Raw genomic sequence first — 21491 nt, forward strand, 5'->3', positions numbered from 1 at the left:
CCTGAGTTTTGATGACTGCTTTGGCATTCATAGCAAGGTGGAATACCTTGAATGCATTAATCACAGGCCATCATGTCAAATTCTAAAGAAGATTTTACTAATTTATAAAAGACAGAAAATCAGAAATTAACTTGAGAATATCAAAACCAAGGGACCAAATTCGAGTTTTGGGTTAAAATTCTCCCTTATCTATGGGAGTTGGTTCATTTTGGTCCCTCAAATATTACCCTGAGCATATTTGATTCCTTATCTGTGGGAGTAGATTCATTTTGATCCCTCAAGTATAACGCTAAGCATATTTAATCCCTTAACTATGCTAAAGTGGGGCACTTTTGGTTTCCCTAATAGAACCCGTTTAAAAAGTAACGGTGCTAAACCCATGTGACACTCACGTGACTTGTAAGAGGCTAAACCCATTGGACAAAACTACTGAACTCATTCGCCTTTCTCTTCAACTTCATATGAAGAAACACTTTACCGGAAAAAGCCCTAGCCTCTCTGTAGAATGCGTCAACTGGCTGGAAGAAGAAGAAGAAGTTGATTCTTTAAAACAGGCAGAAACTTTATCTAATATATTGAAATTTGCATGCACATGCTTCTAAAAAAAATTGGAGCGGTTCCACCAATTAAGATAATTTATAACAGTTGTTAAAAAGAATTTTGATTTTTTTAATATTTAACAAAAAAAACCTTTATATTCACATGCTTCCAAAATAAGTGGAACGATTCCATGCGTGCTGCCAGATTACCGTTTAAGAGTTGGTTACCAACCATATGATCCAAATATTATGAGTTGCTTTGCTAATATCTTATATGAGTTGCATTTTTTAGAGAAATGTCATTACTCTGCTTTGCATTTTGTCTGATGGGTTTAGCCTTTTATGAGTCACGTGAATGTCACGTGAGTTTAGTACCGTTACTTTTTAAACGGGTTATATTAGGGGAACCAAAAGTGCCCCACTTTAGCATAATTAAGGGATTAAATATGCTTAGTGTTATATTTGAGGGACTAAAATGAACCTACTCTCATAGATAAGGGACAATTTTAACCCAAAACTCGACCAAATTCATTTGGAGGCTCATTTCACTGTGTTTAATTAGAAGTAGCTGCTACCTGCAAGTAGCAGAAGCTCCTCTAAAGGAGCTCAACAAACCACTAGATAGATCAATTTTGAAGAGAATTTTCAAAAATATTTTAACTGTGTCTTAATCTCCATTATTATATACAAAAGGAAATATAAGAATTGATTTCTGGCGAAATAATTTTTACAATACCAAGCTTAAGAGCCTACTTTTCACTCCATTACAAGAGTAAACTATGCTATTCTATCAGGTAAGTCGATGTTGCTGAGGTTAACAAGTTAATATCATGTTTTACACCAAAAGACCACACTCGAATGGCGAAGACACCCACCAAAAGAAGAGAGGGGAAAGAAGAAGTGAAAGGTGAGTCTACGATCGCAGATAGAGAGACAAAAACCATGATAGATGCACCAACACTTCACAGGTCCAAGGTAGAAATGAGGTACCTGTGAGGCTACTAGGAAGGAAGGTCATGGGCACATAAACAAGGTGCAAACATGACTAATGTATGATTCGGGCTTAAGCAAAACAAGAATAGTGAAATGTGGACCGACGAGATAAGCATAATGACCTTGGTAGCAACTCATAATGTAGTACATGAGGTCTACTTAGCATTTCGAAGATATTCGTCAGCCCAGAATTCCTTTCAGAGATGTAACTGAACTTCCAAGATACAAGCCACAAGTATATTTCACAAATATAGACACAAAATGAGGTGGATGAAAGAAATGGAAGAGAGTGATTTTCTTTAAGGAGATTCAGTAACTATCACTATACATACAAGCCAACTGAATGCGGCAACAATTAACGACGGAACTGTACAAAGAGATCATCAATATTTGACACATAATTATAGATACAACATACATAAAAAGGTAAGTGATGCCAACAAGATGACGAATAAGCTCACCTCTCCTATAAACTTCTTTCAGAGGGAGACCAGAAGAGAATCAATGATTGAGCTCACCAACCCATTAATGTTCTTCTGACTCTGTCTACTATCTGATTTCTACCAGCCATACAAGACAAGTCAAATCTACAATTTTCGTCTAAAAGGAATCTGTAAAACTCCCACTCACGATCACTTGTACAATGCCTTCCGATTTCCGCCTGCAAGAAGATATTAAAGGTCATCCACCACGAGAAGAGGAATTAAGTGATATAGTGAACCATCTGGAGCTATAAAATTAAAAACATGGGCAAGCACACCGGGTCTATATGGGAGGTTAGTTTCTTAAAGAGATAATGTCTCCATTCAATTTTCTTTAGAACTTTGTCCTTTAAGTAAAGATGAAATACGAAAGCAATTCGTCACTTGAAATGTTCCTTCACCACTAGATACTTACCGAGAAGATGCAGATCCCAAGGGTCTTCAATGCCAGTGTAACGTCATAGAAAACACGTGGTCTACCCTTTCCAGATAGCTCCACAGGATTAGCAACCAAAAGTTCAGTATCTGGCCCACGATTTGTGATAATTACACGTAGAGGATGAAGCATTTCCACCTTTAAGCGGGAACAAAGAGCATCTCGTTTATCTGGATCCACAATTTTTTTCCCATCCTTCTGCCGAATAAAAAGGTCTAATTCCCTCTGACCCTTATTAACCGGTGAAAATCGACCATAAGAGATCTAAACACAAGAGGAAAGATCAACTATCAGATTAACCAGCATGCTTTTCTAATTCATTATCCCGGACATAACTCAAAGACAGGTAGATATATAAACCGGGATGAGAGCAATGGATTTGGAGGGGAAAAAGTCATCTATGAATAACCAACTTTTTAGATCTTTGGCAAGTTGTTATAGAACAAAGTTTAGCTTTAGATATCATTAAAACAGTAACGGGAAGAATCATCTTCTTCCTTCTTTTGGTAGGTAAACAAGCATCACGTTTTCATTACAGAAGACATAAACTTACAATAATAATTACCTACCAAGAGTACATTATTTCTTCTATCACGTTTTTCCTTTCTACCTTTAGTTGACATATTTACTTTTCATGAAAAACATGTGAGGCCATCTCTGTGTTGTAGAAGAATAGAAGAAAGGATAAAGTTGTACTGAGAAAGTATAAGTACGACCATTAAACTTCGGGATTTGAAATATATCAGAACTTTCAATTAAAGGAATGCGGACAACAATTAGAACACACCATAAAGGAAAGTAGGGCATTCTAGAGAGGTAGTGCCATTTTATGTGAGAGGTTAAAGACTATAAAATGAAGATATTTGGCGGAAAAAGATCAGCACCTACCACTGCGTAAGGAGACAAAATAAGACTACCGAAGGATGCTTCTGCATAGGTACAATGTTTTACCATTTCATCAAAGTGGAGAGGAGACCGAAGACAAAATTGACAATATCATTGAACTTGCATCCCTAGATTTCTATATAGCAATTCTAGTGCTTAAGATCGAATGTTTGCTAGGATACTTTTAGTTTTGTTAAAGATCTAGATGCAAGTAGAAAATGTAGAGAATTTCTAGCGCTAGAGAAACTATTCTTTTAAATATTATACTGATATGGGTTCAAATGGAGCAACATTGACAATGAGTATTCATATAATTGACTCAAACTTGCTTAGGATCAAGGCATAGTTATCTTTCTTTTTCTGGAAAGGGGGTTGAGGCACAGTTATCGTTATTGTTGTAGTAGAAAATAATGCAATTATTGACTTTAAATTCATTGAGGTTGGGAAGAAATAAATTCAAGTCAACACAGCCACTAATAGTATACTCTCGCAACTACAAACAACAAAAATGATAGGGGAAAGATAATAAGAAGTAAATAATTGTTAAATGTAAAAGTCAGTACCTGAATATTGCAGTCTTTCAATGTGCGCATAATGTCATAAAGAAAACCCTTGTGATCAACACAACCGATCTGAAGCAATGTATGCCCTGGGCTCAGGGAATTATCTATTGTCACACTAGCCTTCCTCAACTGCGTCATATCTAGGCTAAGAGCTTGTGTGCGAAATTCATTATCTGATAGTTCACACCTAAATAATTCCTCAGAAACAGATGGAGAAAGAGAAGAGATACTATGAAGGTGATCATACTGCGGGCCTGCTAACTGAAGCTCACAACTACATGATTGGCCCAGAACATCATACAACTGCTTGTATGTTTCATTTTGCCTCTCTTTTGTGTGTAAGAGCTCCCTGAACATGAAATAAGATAGAAAGCTTTAAAATGAAGAGACCTCACTGTCCGTAGCTATTAGATCTTTAACTCATACAGTACAAAAGCATAAATTTTGTGCTGAAGGATCTAAACTTACAAAAACCAGAACTATATTACAGACTTTGACTGCTCAATATCTTAAGAATATTTCATTTCATATCCCATCATCTGGTAATAGACATAGGAGGAACGCTAAGGATTAAAGTGGGAAAAGATAAAAGAAAACACCATCTGCGGATTCTATTTTTGTTAGTCCAATATAAATATGGACGAAAAAAGTCCTTGTGTATCAGAAATGGATGTTATCTGTCTTCTGAACAAAGGATACACTGATCATGTTTGTTAACAATCTTGAAAATTTGATACAAATAAAGCAACTTCATTGAGTAAATACACGAATAACTAGTTCATATTTAATCCATTAAGATTATAAAATTTAGTGAGAGTCTAAAAAGAAGAATCACGTAAAGCCCCAATATATTGAAGCAGAAAGACACAAGTTAATAAAACAGTATAGTTGCTCTTTAGCCTGTTCAAGATATCACAACAAGAACAACTAGATACAACTCTAGAACTCAGCATTCACTGACCAAAGTGCAGAACAGAAATCCTTACAAGTTGTCTGTTATAAAGAAAATGTCCAGGACACGATCATCTGGAGTTGTTGTCACCTTTACCCTTTGGATGGTAAGCTCAAGCTCGCAGAGAACTTGGGTAACATCTAGCAAAATCATGCACAATAACATCAGAAGAGATCAAACACAAGTCAATAAGCAGCATCATTGCAAGGAATTTGTTCTTACCATGCAATAATCCTCTTCGGTCGCGGCTACAAAACGTCAACAGGTATACAGGAGAAGATGCGGCACGTGGGGATGGTTCGTTCAAATAGAATGAAACAGAACATGAAGGGCATACTGCCATAAGGCGCTCCTTCAAATTCACCCACCTTACAATAGATGAACTAGAGTGAGGAACCACCCATAATAACACATAGCACCATATCCCATCTGTTGAAACATCTGATTCATAGAAAACCTTGAGCATTTAGTTAAAGTTGACGAGAAAATGAATAACGGAAGGAACCTAAACTGCAAACCGTTATTAAATCACAATAGCTTTAACAAAGAACAGAAAAGGTTGACAACTGAAAGCACACAATTTAATACTTATTGACAGTAACGGAAAGACACAAGGGAATACCCTAGCTTAGTTTCACATCACATCACATACATACGTGCATATCCATACACAATGCATAATCAATCGATCTATCAACTATGTCTAAATCACAAACTGGTTCAGTATGTGAATAATACTCGCTCCGTCTCAATTTAAGTGTCTTTGTCCCAAAAAGAGTGTCTCTTTTTATATTTAATAAGTTAGACAATTCAAACACCATAAATGCCAAGCTTCAAATCACAAAATTCAAAAGACATTTTAGTACATTACACACATCTTTAATTGAGAACCACAAGATTGAAGTCTCCCTATTTTTCTTAAACTCCGTGTTCAGTCAAGCTAAGACACTTACATTGGGACGGAGAGCCTAACAAGTTCAGAAAAATATTACTTTTAAGCTAATACATTTATAATTTCTGTTCATTAAAATATTGCATTCAAATCACACATAGGAAAGAAAAAGCTTCCCATAAACATGAAAACCGAAACAGATTGTTAGGGCCATTAGAAAATGGAAACTCTAAATAATCAGGCAAGAAGCAATACATATCCAACATTCAAAACCCTAATCAGACGAAAAGACTAAACAAACAAATAAAAACTAAGGAAAAAAAAAAGGTATAAGACCGAAGCTAGAATCGTATGCAGAAAACATTAGGTGATGTTTTTGCATTTGCGCTAGCCTTGGTGGATAGAGTCAGCTAATACCTGTTATTGCAGTCAAAGGCAAATTTAAGATTTCTAGAACACGTCTGTACCACTAAAACCTAGTCCTCTGGGTAAAGCCTTCTTGTAGCATGGGTATCATACCAATTTTAAAAAACATATACATAAAATATCTAGCTTTATGAGAGATCATACGTTCATGTGTCCCAAATTTACTACGTAACTTCGCCCCTGGCTAGTGGGAGGTGACAGGTTATTTGAGGGGCGTGCAAGCTAAGCCCGGACACCCGGGTTTATCAAAAAAAAAAAAAAACGAATCATATGCAGAAAACGTGAAGCTGAATATAGCAGAATATGAGATAACAAGAATAATACCTCCTTTGGTAATGTAAAGTCCAAAATCAAGAATTGTATGGCAAATATCACAACCGAGCCCTGTTTTGTCAGGACAATTAACGGTAATAACATAAGGTTCACCAGGCCTTTTCCCATTTTGAATAACTACGGCGTCATCCATCGGCAATCCCATGACGGAATTCTAAAAAAACAAATTAAAACATATGGTGATTGCCTATTCGGGAGAAGTAGGTATTCTGGTTGGTTTAGCAGGTGTATTTTGTTGTTTCGACATAAAAAGGAGAGTAGGATATACTGTAAGATAGCGGTGAGCCACATTAATTGTTATTGTGAGATTATATTTTATAATGTCTTATCCTAAAAGTTGAGTAGTTGATTTGCTAATAAAGTAAGTAGTTAATTAACTTCCAATTTGATGAAAAGTAGGAAATACTAATACAACTTACTGCTCTTTTTTGTGAGATAAAAGAAATGGACTCAGATCTTACACTTATGGGTCCACAAATTTTAAGTTCATCTTTTTGTATCACAAAATGGAGCATCACATAACTAATGTCAATTGTGTGAGACACATATTAAAAAATTTCCGGAATAGCTGGTCTCTCTCTACTACTATCTCCTTCCATTCACTTTTACTTTTCCTCACGCCCCTTAGAAATAATAAATGAAGTGTATATTTACACGATCTCCATATATTGATGCATAATTTTAATGAACTTGAAAAATGATTTAAAATGAATAATTAATGCTATGAGTAAAACAGGAAAAAAATTATTTTTCTCTTGATATGCTAAAATGAACAAGTAAAAGTGAAAATTTATTTTTAATATAAAGGACAAATAAAATTGAACGGGGAATAATATACTACTAAAAGTTAATTCACATTCATTTTTTTTTTTTAAAAAAGTGGGAAATAAAAGAATTTTCAGAATAACTAGTCCTCCCTTTATCCTTAAAAAGAATAAAGAACTTTTCCATCAACGTAATTCTAAACGTAAAAAGAAAAAGGGGAAAAATAATTTTAGAAAGATTCGAAGTAGAGAATAATTTCATTTGGTCAAGATTAAAAAAAAATCACAAATTCGTTACATTTTCTTGAATAAACCGTCTTTTATTCGCATTCCGTATAAATTATCTAGTTTAATGATTCTGACATCATGTTGAGATTGCGTTGAATTGTTCGTAATTCAAAATGTAGAATATATATGATGCTGTGAGAGTTTTATGTTATGATAAAGTAGCATGTATTTCTTCATTTTAATTAGAGATTTCGAATTACAACTCTCAAAGAAGATGCCACTTTTGATAAAAAAATATTTTACCTTTTAAAGTGAAATTTTTCGATATAAATTTAAATTAGTGGAACATAAAAATGAATATATAATAATATGAAAACAACTTCCAAAAAAAGAGGCGAGGAGGGGTCGTTGGACTTGCGGGAAAATACAACATATTAGGAAAGAGCCAAAGAGGGTTGTTGAATGTTGACTATGGTCGTTATTATGTGTGGCAATTTTTTTTTATAGATATGGTCCAGCTACGTCGTTATGCTAATAATCATTTGCCACATATCATTTTATCTTACGCTGTTAGATAAGTGTAGAACATATAATCATCGTGATAGGTGGGTTGTACCTGTACTAAAAGGCTAAGGCGGTAATCTCTTGGAATAAGTAGGTGACAGGACCCCAAAGTCTTTTTTACGTGGCAGGGCCTCATTTTATTTTTGGTCTAGAAATCACTAATCACCTGATTAGCAAACACATGGGAGCTTTTGTGTATTTTTAAAAATTTGGGGGTCTTTTTTTTTTCTTTCCCTCTTTCTTCCCTTACTTCTTCGTTCTTTTTCCCTCCAACTCTACCGATGATCTTAAGCTTCATCTCCATCTCCAAAAGATTTTGAATGTAGCTTTGGGATCAAAAAAAACTATTTGAAGAGCCAATATTTCATTATTTCAGCTGAAGAACAGTTGCAGGTTCCAGAAGCCCTAATTTTTTTCCTATTCTGATTTCTTTCGAGTTCAAAATGGTATTTTTAATGTGATGTTCTGAGTTTACAGTCATGGCGAAGCCCTTATTTGTTGATTCTGATAGGCTATTGATTCCTATTTTACAGTCATTGCAAAGCCCTAATTTCTTTTTAATCTGATTTTTTTTTTGTTGAGTTTCATTGTGTTTTGCATGTCTTATTTGTTGCTTCTTTTGAGTTTATAGTCATGGTGACAACTAGAGGGCGTTCCGAATAACTTTGGAGAGTTGACTACAGGCCTTGTTCATCTAGAAAAAGGTTAAGAACAGATGTCACTGACCTGGATTCCGACGTAGGTCAAGAAGAAACAAGCAAAGAAGTTAAATAATAGAGGAAAGAAATAACTAAAGAAGTGAAATAACTAAAGAAACAAGAAGAGTTAAATAATAGACGAAATGAAGAACCAAATGAGTTCATCAATAAACGAAATGAAGAAACATATGAGGTGATTAATAGACGAAATGAAGAACCAGATGAGGCGATTAATAGACGAAATGAAGAAGAGTCAGAAGAGACGTCTCTTGATAAGATTCTCAAAGGGATCGATGAATTTGAATTTGAAGAAGAAGAAGAAGAAGTAGCCAATTGTGGTGCTGGAGAAGAGGAATTTAGCGAATTCAAGGTTTCGGAAGATGAGAAGGACAATAGTGATTATTAGACTAAATGAAGAACCAGATGAGGCAATTAATAGACGAAATGAAAAAGAGTCAGAAGAGACGTCTCTTAATAAGATTCTCAAAGGGATCGATGAATTTGAATTTGACGAAGAAGAAGAAGAAGAAGAAGAAGCCAATTGTGGTGCTGGAGAAAAGGAATTTGGCGAATACGAGGTTCCTGAAGATGAGGAGGAAAATAGTGATCGCATATCCGTTCATGAAAATGTCAAGTCCATCGCCGTAAAAAAGCTGGAAAGGCTCGGATTGACCTTATGGATTTTGGAAGGAGTTGATTTCCCAGCCGGTGTCATGGTACGGTCTTCTATGAAGTCGTGGTTCGACTTTAAAGTTCAATTATGAAAGCATAAACTTGTAAGTATGTTTCGTAAAACTTGTTTCGGCCACTTCTTGGACCTGCCCTTACATTGGGATAAATTTAGTGGAAAGCTTGTTCTTTCGCTTCTTCTACGGCAAATTATTAACCGAAAGAAAAAGCATGAGATGTGCTTTTGATTGAGGATATGCCTTGTTGTTTGGGCCAAGGGAGTTTTCATTGGTCATTGGGTTGAATTGTGGTGCCATCCCTAGTGGAAAGGAGTTGTGTTTCAAGGTAGGAGACAAGTTCATTAAAACACTTAAAAAAAGTTCGTTCAAGTATTACCGAGGATTTGCTAATGAAAAGCTTGGAAAACAAATCATTGACCAAATTGGACAAGGTGTCATTGATGTGGTTTGTTCACAACATTTTATTGGCACATGCCAAGTATAAAACAGTTGAGAAGAAATGGATAAACTTGGTTGATCGTTGCCACGCTTTAACAAATATCCTTGAGGAAAGATATGCTTTAAACTGACACTGGATTACTTGACGAACAACGTGGACATGTTGAAATTGTTTAAACAATTAAAAAATGACCCCACTTCAAGGCCAAGAATATATCTTTATAGGTTCTCCTGGGCACTGATGGTAAGTTATCCATACCAATATCATTTTATTATAGACCATTAGTATTCAATTAACCTATTATGTGTTGAATTCCATTACAAGGATGGGCATATGAAGCAATCCCCTTTGTTGGACGTAATTGTGCCAAATCAGAGGTTGTTCCGCTTCTAACTCCAAGGATGTTGATACGGTGCACTTCACCCTAAAAATAACCTAATCCATTCAAAAATAAAACACTTGCTGAAGAGGTAACATTTTGAACTTAAGTCTATTAGAATGTCAATATTGGTACATTATAAACTACTTGATACATTTAGAAAGAAAATACCAGCTGAAGATGTAACAATTTGAACTAAAGTCTATTAGAATGTCAATATTGGTACATTATAAACTACTGGATGCATTCAAAAAGAAAATATATGTTGAAGAAGTAACAATTTGAACTTAAGTCTATTAGAATGTCAATATTGGTACATTATAAACTACTTGATGCATTCAAAAAGAAAATACCTGCTGAAGAGGTAATAATTTGAACTTAAGTCTATTAGAATGTCAATATTGGTACATTATAAACTACTGGATGCATTCAAAAAGAAAATATATGTTGAAGAGGTAACAATTTGAACTTAAGTCTATTAGAATGTCAATATTGGTACATTATAAACTAATTATTTTATGAATTGATTTTGTTGATTTCTTGAAATTAAGAGGGTGAGTCCTTTTCTTTACCCAACTGTTGGTGAGATGGAAAAGGACTACATAAGAAATCTTGTGCCTTATGACGATGAGGAGGTGGATGAGAAAATAGATGCATTGAGGGAGGAGATTGCGGATGCAACATGGATCAATAGGCCAAGAGAGCCCCGCCAACAACGTGTAGTGGATGAGGAAATAGATGCATATGCATTGAGGGAGGAAATTGCGGATACGACATTGATCAATAGGCCAGGAGAGCCCCGCCAACAACGCGCAATGAATGAGGAAATAGATGCATTGATTTCTAATAGTGTGGTCGAGGGACGAATACCATTTTAGATAGACTTGCAGCAATTGAGAAATCAATTGTTGAGTTTAAAAAATGCCTCAGGCAATTGATTTAGTTCTGGACAACTTTTACTACTAGGACAATTTGTATTACTATCTTTGTTTGTGGGAAGATTTAATGGATGACTTTAATAGATTAGGTTAATTTAAAGGTGGTTGTTGCGTTACTTTCAATTAACTTTTAGGATCAGTTCTACATGTTCAAATTAATCAGTTGCGCCAATATAAATTGATTTGTACTATTAGGAAAATTTATAAAACAAAAACAACAACATGCTTACCCAATGTAAACATAATCCCACAAATGGATATAGATTAAGTGTAGACGTGATAAATTACATACTTTGAAATTGCATCGACAATCGCGCACAAGTGGTCTATGGATTAATTCTTGTACACGCATATAGTGGTAAAATCTAATTTTGCCTATATATTTTCTGCCAAAAATATAATGATTACACCTATATGATCCCTTCCCAATGTGTCTTTTAAATCACTAAACAAGGGAAGAGGGTTTTACAATTAATGCTTTGATGAGAAGTGTGAAAGACACTCGTTTTTAATCCCTATAAATAAACCCCTCCATCTTCAGTGTTCGATCATAAAAATTCAGATTTCAAAAACTCTTCATAAACCTCCTATAGACTTAAAAATGGCAAACTTCAACAACAACCCAGACCTTCCCAATGGCCTTCCAAATGGCCATCATGACCCCAACCCCCCCCCCCCCCCCCCCCACACACGAAGACCCTCGGGTCAGTAGAATATTGTGGGAAGTTTCCATTGCCAACGGGAGCATCACCACGCTATTTAGGCTTGTGCATCGGCTTCAAAATGACATGTGGTTTGTCTGTCACCTTTCTTTCACCACGAAACAAGAGATGGAGTGGCATCACAGGAGAACAAATAGGATTCTCACTGAACTCCTCGCTAATCGGGGAGAGGTGCTAGAAGACTACAACACCCCGTCCCCTCCTTCTCCTCCACATTCCCCTGAAGCTTCACCCCCATATTCACCTCAAGCTTCCCCTCCCCACCCCCCCCCACCCCCCCACCCCCCACAACCCCCAATAGTTGTACTTTATGTTTTTGTGTTTAGGGTGTTGTTTTTGTGTTTAGGGTGATGTTTTCGTTGTTTTACTTGACATACCATGTAAATCACCCTATCTTAATATTAAGGTTTCCTCTTGGATTTATCGGTATTCACTTGTTTCCATTTTATTTCATGCTCTGATAACTTAATAGTTCCATCATAGACACTAGACGTAATTAAGTCTTCTAGTAGACGTTGTTGAAAATGGGGAAAATAAGAAATAACTGCTAACTGTTAAAACATAGACACTAGACCCAATTTTATCTTCTACTAACTGTTGTCTCCAAATGTTAAAAACAAGAAATAACTAATAACACCAATATTAATGGGAAAATGGGAAAAATTGCACCGCTATCTGCCACACATAGACACTAGACCTAATTGTCTATTCTACTAGACGTTGTTGAACAATGGGAAAATATGCACTGATAACTTAAGAGTTCTACACATAGACACTAGACCTAATTGTGTCTTCTACTAGACGTTATTGAAAATAGGAAAAATAAGAAATAACACCAATAATAATGGGAAAATTATGCACGTTAAAATTGATGAATTAATTCTTGAAGTTTATATTTGTGGGCACATAAATGGGCTATTAAAAAAATATATAATGTCATGAATCAAGTTTAAAATAATAGATTAAATTGTATCTTCTACTAGATGTTATTGAAAATGGGGAAAATGAGAAATAACACATATATTAATGGGAAAATTAGGCACGTTAAAATTGATGAATTAATTCTTGACGTTTATATTTGAGGGCACTTAAAGGGGCTCTTAAAAAATATATAACGTCATGAATCAAGTTTAAAATAGTAGACCGAATTGTATCTTCTACTAGATGTTATTGAAAATGGGAAAAATAAGAAATAACACAAATATTAATGGAAAAAGCATGCACATTAAAATTGATGAATTAATTCTTGAAGTTTATATTTGTGGGCACTTAAATGGCTCTTAACAAATATATAACGGCATATTTATTAATATAAACACCAATATCAATGAAAATAAGTATGATGTTCACATATAGTTATGTCAACAATTTCAAGTTGTTACATATGATCATCACAACCAAAGACTTTCACAAGCATATTATTGTCATTAATCAATTAGTGTCATTGTTTGGATCATTATAATGTTGTTTCACTAATTCCATGATGACAATATATTTTTTAGTCAAAAATATAAGTTTTAAATTCAAAAATTAGTGCAATTCTTATTTAATAAACTTGAAAAAACATGTATTACGTTGGATATTCTACTACTATATTATAGGTGAATTATAAACTAAAGGTTCAGAACTCTCATATAACTCCAAACGGTAACTTTTTTCAAACCCAACGTTCAATAACGGTAACTTTTCCATTATAATATCCTCACCCCCAGGCTTTCTACGGAAGAGTGAAAAAAATGACATTTTATTATAACCTAAGGGAAGATTATTAGAAGCGTCAATTCATTAATTACTAAAATGTCACAGAAGTCATCGTCTAATTGGTATGGCACACAAAAGGAAATATGCAGATGTGATGATTTAGCACCCATTAAGACTTCAAAGACACCACAAAATCCTGGAAGGGAGTTTTATTGATGTGCCAAGGGAAAAGTTAGTATTTAATATGCTTACGTTTGTTTTAACTTGATACACTGGTAAAAAAAAAAATATTTGTGCAGAAAGAAGATGATGGTTGTGGTTATTTTAAATGGGTCGACGATGATACCCCATTAATCATTGGGGAGGAGAAATTTAATTTAATGTTCAGGCTCCACAAAGTTGAAGAGTCATTAGGAGAAGTCAAAAGCCTCTTCAAGGAAGCGGAAGCATCGATTGACTGGTTTAAAGATCAAATGAAGGAAGCTTAGACTAAGAGGAATCAAGCAAAAAAAGAACTGAAGGCAGCTGAAGTTGGGAAAGAAAGGATGAAAAGGATGTTGTTGTGTTTAATGTTATTTTTAATTACCAAATGGGTCATTTGTGGTTCATTTTGGTTGTGTTTCCTTTTATAATCAATTGTCAGCTTGTTTTATGTCTTGACCGAATGCATTCGTTCAAAGTGAAGACAAAGTGACAACGTTTAACAGAGACCAACAACAGTTATAAATAGACCAAAAGGAAACATAAATACATTCCCTGCGTCCACAGAAGACAAAAGGGTAATAGACCAATAGACCAATAACAAAAATACATTTTACTGCAGCCATAGCAAACAAAAGAGCGATAGACCAATAGACCAGCAACAAAAATACATTTTACTGCAGTCATAGCAAACAAAAGGGCAATAGACCAACGACAAATTCACTGCTCAACTTGTGACGAGTTCTGCTCAACTTGTGATGAATTCTTCTCAACTTGTGACAAATTCATATAACAAGTGGTTCTCTTGTGTCCAGGTTGTTTGCATAGGGATCATTTATTTCTTCTCTTGGTTGTTTTCTTGGTATAACTACGTTCTTCCTCCAAGATGAAAGTACAAGAGGCGGGTGAATTGTAAGCCTATTAAAAATCTAGTCAACTACTGTTTGGTTCCCGTCGACTAATAGTGAGACAGCCTGCACAAAATTATTAGTCCTTCGATTTGCACAAGTATAAACCACAACAAATAATAAGGGTGCAGAATATAATATAAGAGCAATAAAATAAATGACACCAGGAATTTTTATACTGGTTCGGAACCAATGTGGTATCCTAATCCAGTCCCCTTGGGTTGCAAGAAGGTTATCTCTTTAAGTTCTTTGTAGTTTGAGTTGAGTACAGCCTTTGTGGTTTTCCTCATTCACCACCAATGTTCACAAGGTTTTTTTTCACTCGCTCACGAACAATGAACAAGGGTTGGTTTTGACACGCTCACCAACAACGCACAAAGTTGGTTTTTCGCTCGCTCACCAACAACGACTCTTTGATTTTCACTCACTCACCAAAGAAACGAACAATGACACAACCTCTCAATACAAAAGCCTCACCAACTATACTATATCCCTCCTCTCTTTTTTGTTTACACAGTAAGTCACTACAATGCTTATAAAAAGTAAAGCAAAGAACTTGAGAAGGTTGAGACGAAAGTATAAGTGGCTGCGTACTTTTAAGAGCTCGTATTTATAGCCTTTAAACTTATATTCGGACTGATTTCATTTGATTTCATGTTTGATACAATTTTTCCTTTTTCAAACCTGGTGCTCGATCCTTCTTTGATTGTCGCGGGATTCACTTCAACGTTAGTCTTCTCGCCTCGTTCAGAATTTGGAATCTTTTGTGACTTGAACTTTTGATCTCATTCCTTGTATAGCCTTGTACCAACATTAATTTCTTGCCTTATGTAACCTTGTACCACCTGCTATATTAACTTAGCATCAAATAACATTCTTATTTTTTGTCACGTGTTTCCCTATAAATTTCATCATCCTTCACCTTGGAATTTTTGAACCATTTGCCAATCAAATTGAATTTTCAATCAAATCTTGAGTAAATATTGTTTTTCCATCCAATGAACTATATGGTTAGCCAAAGAGTGAGATTTTTTTTATTGCAGAGATACTTGGCATCTTGAAACAAACTTTGGACTTCTTCTAGCAACCCACTACAGATTCACGTACTAGATTTAAATTCATTTACGGTCTCCTTGTCTTGTGGACTTTCCTTTGCATAAGGAATTTTATTTCCTTCGAATCATTGATTATAATATAGTATGTCCATAAGAGTATTACTCTTCCAAATTTACCCCATAAATAATGCTCCTTCTGAAATAAGTATCAAATTGATCTTGATCTTTTCCTTTTGTAGAATATTTCCCTTCCATAAGATCGTAGTAAATATTCTTCCCATAATTCTTGCACTTTGATTTGAGTAAGTCTTTTCTTCCACACCTTCTTCAATAATTCCATCTCAGTATATCTTCTTTTCCATATTTGATTAGATCTTCACCAAATCCTTCTTAATCAAATAAACCTGTACCAAAAATAAATTTAACACAAGTAAATGTTCTTTTATTAATAATTATGTTGGTTTGTTATTATCAAAATTAATAGGTGAAACCTTGGACCTAACACAAGACACTCTTTTTACGCTTATTACTCTTTCAACCCAGTTTAGGAAGGTATTTTGGTGGGGAAACTTGTGCGCCTTACATATATGACAGAATGATCCACTTACTTTCATGAGGAATTTGGACAATATTACCTTCATATGCTTTGTAGTATGCATCTACGGAGTAATATGCAGAAGATTGGTTGTAAACGGAGTCTCCAAATGTATCTGGATACCTCTTACTCAGAGTTGTTATGTCATGTGGGCACGGGAGCATTTCCACGTCGAAAACTCTACAAGAACATGACATAGTCGACAGGTTAACAGTTGCATGGTCGCGTGTCCGCGTGGTGTACTTATTTTCGTTTACCCCAATGACAACTACCTTTTTACTCGCTTCCATTCTCTTCCTTATCCTTGTTTTAGCACGAGGCATGACACGGTTGTTTAATACTAGGAGATTCTTTGCTAAGGTACGCCTTTCATTGAATTTAGTACCAAACCTCGTATTAATGGCATTGAAAAGGGTAGTTATATGGAACTCTCTCTCTACTAGAAACATTGAGTTGAATGATTCGGTGATGTTTGACATCAACACTTCAAATCTGTTCCCCGGGAAAAATGCCTTGCTCCATTTATCGAACCCCCCTAAGGCAATCAGCTACATCCGGTGCAACGTGCTGAATTTCACTAAAGTGATCATTGAACACCTCCGAGGTATATGTTTTTGATTCTTTGTAAAAGAATTTCTCAAACGATCTATTATGGAACCTCCCACGCATTCTCTCACAAAGATGCCTTGTGCAAACACTGTCGTAAGCATTGGTGTAAATATCTCGTATTGCCTTTTTAATACTGTGGTGCCTATCAGATATTATGCCCAAATCTAAACTGTTAGGCATAATGTCAAGCAATTGTTGGAAAAAGTAATTCTAAGAAGCATCACACTCCAAGCCAACCATATGGCAGGCCACTGGGAAAACATGGTTCTCCACATCTTGTGCCACAGCAGTCAATAAAACACCTGCATGCTTTCCTTTTAAGTGTGTGCCATCAACTGCTATGACCTTTCTCACGTGCTTAAATCCCCTTATCCACACTTCAAAAGCCAAGAAGTAATATAATAATCTCCCCTCCTTATCAAGCTTTAAGTCTGTCTTGCTTCCGAGATTTGTACTATGTACGATCCAACTATAAGGACTTAATTTCGAATACCCATCAGCTACTGACCCCCTTATGAATTCCTTAGAAAATATGCCTGCCTGATAGGCCTTCCAATAGCTAATTTCACAGTCAAATCTTTCAGAAACTTCCTTCTGTATTTGTTTGGGAGTGATCCATGTGCCTTCTTCAAATTTATCCACAATGTGCCTCGCTATAACCACACATGATGCCTTTGAATGTTAGTAGAAACGTGTTGTATGTCGCATGTGTGCACATTACAGTACACGATTATAATAAGCCTAGAACTTGTTACGTATTTATTGGCTCGCAGTCTCCATTTGCAAAAATCATCAATACCTCTAGCAACATATTTGTCTGATTTGTTCTCCCAAACATAGAAATTGAAGCATGCCTTCAAAGCAGCTGTCCCAAGTGCTTCAACTACCGTACGCTTGTACTTGAAAGTGTCGCCACTCTTAAAACGTGTTCTATCAACATAGCTATGGTTGTTGGAATCAGGATTCTCCAAATCATCTCCGTCAATATTATCAGGACAGTCATTGTCCATTGGAGGGTTCTAAGGATCTTCATCGATGTCATTGTCAATTGGAGGTTCGCAAGGATCTTCATCGATGATTGGTGAGGCTGCCCCTGATGAATTCGCTGCAGCTGATGAATTTGGACTTTCAACAATGCTCTCCTTCAAACTTACATATAACCTATGTCTGGAACCATCCTTATCAACATGCATAAGGAATAGACGAACTTGATGGTCATTTGTGATGTAGTTAAAAGGCAGTCTCTTTTTAGGAGCATCAATTATGTAGCTAATGGACACTTCTGTCAACACGGGGTCTATTACCAGACAGAATCATGCTCCTCAACAAATCATCGTAGGTGTGATAATTATCCAATTCAACAGGTTGGATGTTTTGTGGAGAATTTCATTTCCAGGCGATTTTAATACAAACCCAGTTACCATCGAAATCATTAGTTGCTATATTTTACCCTCTATAATAAACTTAAATTGGTCTATACTACACGCAAATTACTAGAAATTATAAATTTTGAAGAACACGAATTAAAGCTTACCAGATCACGAACTAAATCTTACCAAACCAAACTATAACCAAAAGAGTAATTCCCAAGCTGTAAAATCCAGAAATAACCACCCAAATCGGAATTTGTTTTCAAAAGCTTCAATGGGTTTAACAATGGCAGCTGAGAAAGAAGGAACCAGAGGAGAAAAGGAGAAGGAAAGCTCTACTAGACTAGGGTTAAGATCGAAAGAGAGGAGAAGAGCTAATTTGGAAGATTCATTTGAAGAAAAAAGCGGGAATATGGAAGAGACAAATGGGGGTAAAATTATTTATAATATTTTTTATTTTATTATTTTTATTTTTTAAATCCTTGGACGAAAATATATTTCTTTTAAACTTGGGGGCTTATTTTGACGCCCCAATAACTTATCTCCACTTAATTAGCCTTATACTAAATGCGGTCCTAATACCTAATAATTAAAATTTGGGATCCAGCTTCCTAAAAAAAAACTACCTTTGCGCCCTGCAACCAAACTTCCCCTAGTCTCTTCTGTCATTCTGCTGAGACAAGGAAAACATTGAATCTAATATTGGAATTTTAATGGGGCAGAATTGCCCTTCTTTTGGGGTGGTCTTTAACTTTTGCCTCTCATATTTGAAATCTTTAAAATTTTCCCTTCGGCTAAAACCCATAGGTTCCAGGTTTGAACCCCCACTTAGTCAAAAATTTAAAAAAAATTCGCAAGGCAGAGTTTAAATTTCACTATGCCCCCACCGGCATACACTTGTTAAGGAATTACCAAAGTTATGCCGGACCCGGCATACTTATGCCTTATGGGCAGACTTGGCATAAGTATGCTGGATCCGGCATAACTTTGGTAATTCCTTCACAAGTTTATGCCGGATCTGGCATACTTATGGGCAAACTTTTAATTAAGTCTTAACTAAAAGTCTTTTCCTAGTTTTGCCTTATGGGGCAGACTTTTAGTTAAGGCATAACTAAAAGTATGCCTCATAAGGCATAACTTTTCCTTAGGACGTAGATTTTGTTCAATTATTCAAATTTCTTTCACTTATATGGTGCCTTGGCAAAGAATTTGGCACTTTGCTTTGTTACAGAATCTTTTGTGTGTGTAAATCTCCCTCCCTTAAAATATCTTACCAACCATAATTCTTGAATGAGAAGTAAGTACGGAGATAAACCTAATGCGAATATATCGTCGTCAAATAAGAAGACAATATAACATAATGATCCATGCGAAATATTTCTTTTTCAAAAGTTACTTTAAATACACATTGAACTTCAAGTATACTGTGTTAGCTCGGTGCTGGAGTTTTCAATACTTATTGTGCTGTTTGAAAACATTGCCAAAGTTATGCCGGACCCGGCATAAATTTGTTAAGGAATTACCAAAGTTATGCCGGACCCGGCATACTTATGCCAAGTCTGCCCATAAGGCAGAGTATGCCGGGTCCGGCATAACTTTGGTAACTCCTTAAAAAATGTATGTTGGGTCCGGCATACATGCGACCCAAATCTTGGCTTGCAATTTTTTTTTTTAATTTATGCTTGAGCGGGGGTTCGAACCCAGAACCTCATGATTTTTGCATGAACGCTCAGGGTTGCAAAGCAAAGGGCAAAAATTAAAGACCAACAATATGAGGGGCATAATTTAAAGACCACAAATATGAGGGGCAAAATTGAAAGACCACTCCAAACGAAGGGCAATCCGCGTAAAAAAATGATTTAATGTTGACATATTTAATTTAACTTCTTAATAAGAGTGAGTGCCCTGGTACGACGAAGGGTAATCATGTAATATCGTCCCTTTTCGTGGCATTTTTGATATTATGCTTTGAACCCCTTTTATTCCCTCTCTTGATGCCACATTTCGTACCACCTTTTTTCTGGTATACACGTGTTATATCGCTTCTATTTTCTTTGATAATAATCTATACATTATTAAAAAGATGATAGCTTTAGGACAACAATTAGTAAATTAGTTAAGAATTAGTTATTGTTTTGAATTTGAATTTAAAAAAATTGAATTGAGAAGTTACCAGTTTAATTCAAAATAGAATTTAAAAAACAAAAACTGTCCCATCAAGGAAGTTCTAAAAATTTGTAATTCATTTTATTGTAATTCTACTTATGAAAGGAAAGATTGGGGGGGGGGGGGGGGGGGGGGTCGTGGAATAGAAGGTGGTTCACTAATGAAATACTCCAAGAAAGAAAGACGTGGAATGTGGATAAGGATATTTTATCATTGTATTTATTTATATTTTTTGTAAAAAAAAAAGACAAATATAAAATACAAAATAGAGGGAAAAATGAAAAAAGTGAAAAAATCCCTAATATGCTCACTAACTCCCCACGTCCCAAACCCCACAATCCCTAATATCCACATTAACTACCCTATTTTTCTGCACACACTAACACTAACACACAAAAATGCTTAAATTCTTCCTAATAAACTACTTCTGTTTATTGAAATTTTTTGAGAAGAAAGAAACACACACGCAAAAAATAATGCCATGGCCACAAAAGTTGCCAATGAACAAATGAAATTCTGCGGCAATTGCAGGTAACGTTCAGTTGTCCACGGACAAAACGCAAAGATAGCATCATTGTTAAGTGCAACATCATTTTGTCCAATACACAAGAATTAAAATGAAACAAAGATCACAATAACAATATATGGTTTTATTATTCTGTTTGGCCAGGAATGACCATTGTTGTTGTCCGATCCTTGGCTTGGCTTGGCGTTTTCTATTTACGAATGAAGGAGCTTTCTTGCTTACGAAGGTCAAATCTCTCTTGGCTTCTTAGTTAATTTTCACTTGAATAAATGACAAAGCAAAAGTTCATTTGTGCAGCAATGTTTACATATTTTAATACACTGACCATAAGATCCCATAGGAAACAACTTGCTCGATGGACTTCTCCAGGAGTCTCAAATCACTTCTAAAGTTCTAATGGCAGCCAAAATGAAGAATTTATCTGCAGGATTATAGAAA

At 35.4% G+C, this 21491-nt stretch overlaps 1 protein-coding gene across 1 annotated transcript; it reads right to left on the bottom strand.

Annotated features, from left to right (window-relative positions):
* Positions 1 to 1796: 1796 nt before the first annotated feature.
* Positions 1797 to 6798, bottom strand: LOC132643537 (ACT domain-containing protein ACR9-like). Its single transcript, XM_060359974.1, has 6 exons — positions 6493 to 6798; positions 5073 to 5291; positions 4885 to 4990; positions 3899 to 4247; positions 2430 to 2714; positions 1797 to 2193 (listed from the first exon to the last, which is right to left on the bottom strand). The coding sequence occupies exons 1-6, from the start codon at positions 6644 to 6646 to the stop codon at positions 2047 to 2049; spliced, it is 1260 nt and encodes a 419-aa protein (XP_060215957.1). The 5' UTR covers positions 6647 to 6798; the 3' UTR covers positions 1797 to 2046.
* Between the last annotated feature and the right edge of the window lie 14693 nt (positions 6799 to 21491).

The sequence above is a fragment of the Lycium barbarum genome, chromosome 6 (genome assembly GCF_019175385.1).
Source record: "Lycium barbarum isolate Lr01 chromosome 6, ASM1917538v2, whole genome shotgun sequence".
NCBI lineage: Eukaryota > Viridiplantae > Streptophyta > Magnoliopsida > Solanales > Solanaceae > Lycium > Lycium barbarum.

Coding starts and splice junctions, on each gene's coding strand:
- LOC132643537 (XM_060359974.1), bottom strand. CDS start 6,646: ATGGGATTGCCGATGGATGACGCCGTAGTTATTCAAAATGGGAAAAGG. Junction 4,991..5,072: donor CCGAAGAGGATTATTGCATG/GTAAGAACAAAT, acceptor TGATTTTGCTAG/ATGTTACCCAAGTTCTCTGC. Junction 4,248..4,884: donor TTCTTTATAACAGACAACTT/GTAAGGATTTCT, acceptor TTTCATGTTCAG/GGAGCTCTTACACACAAAAG.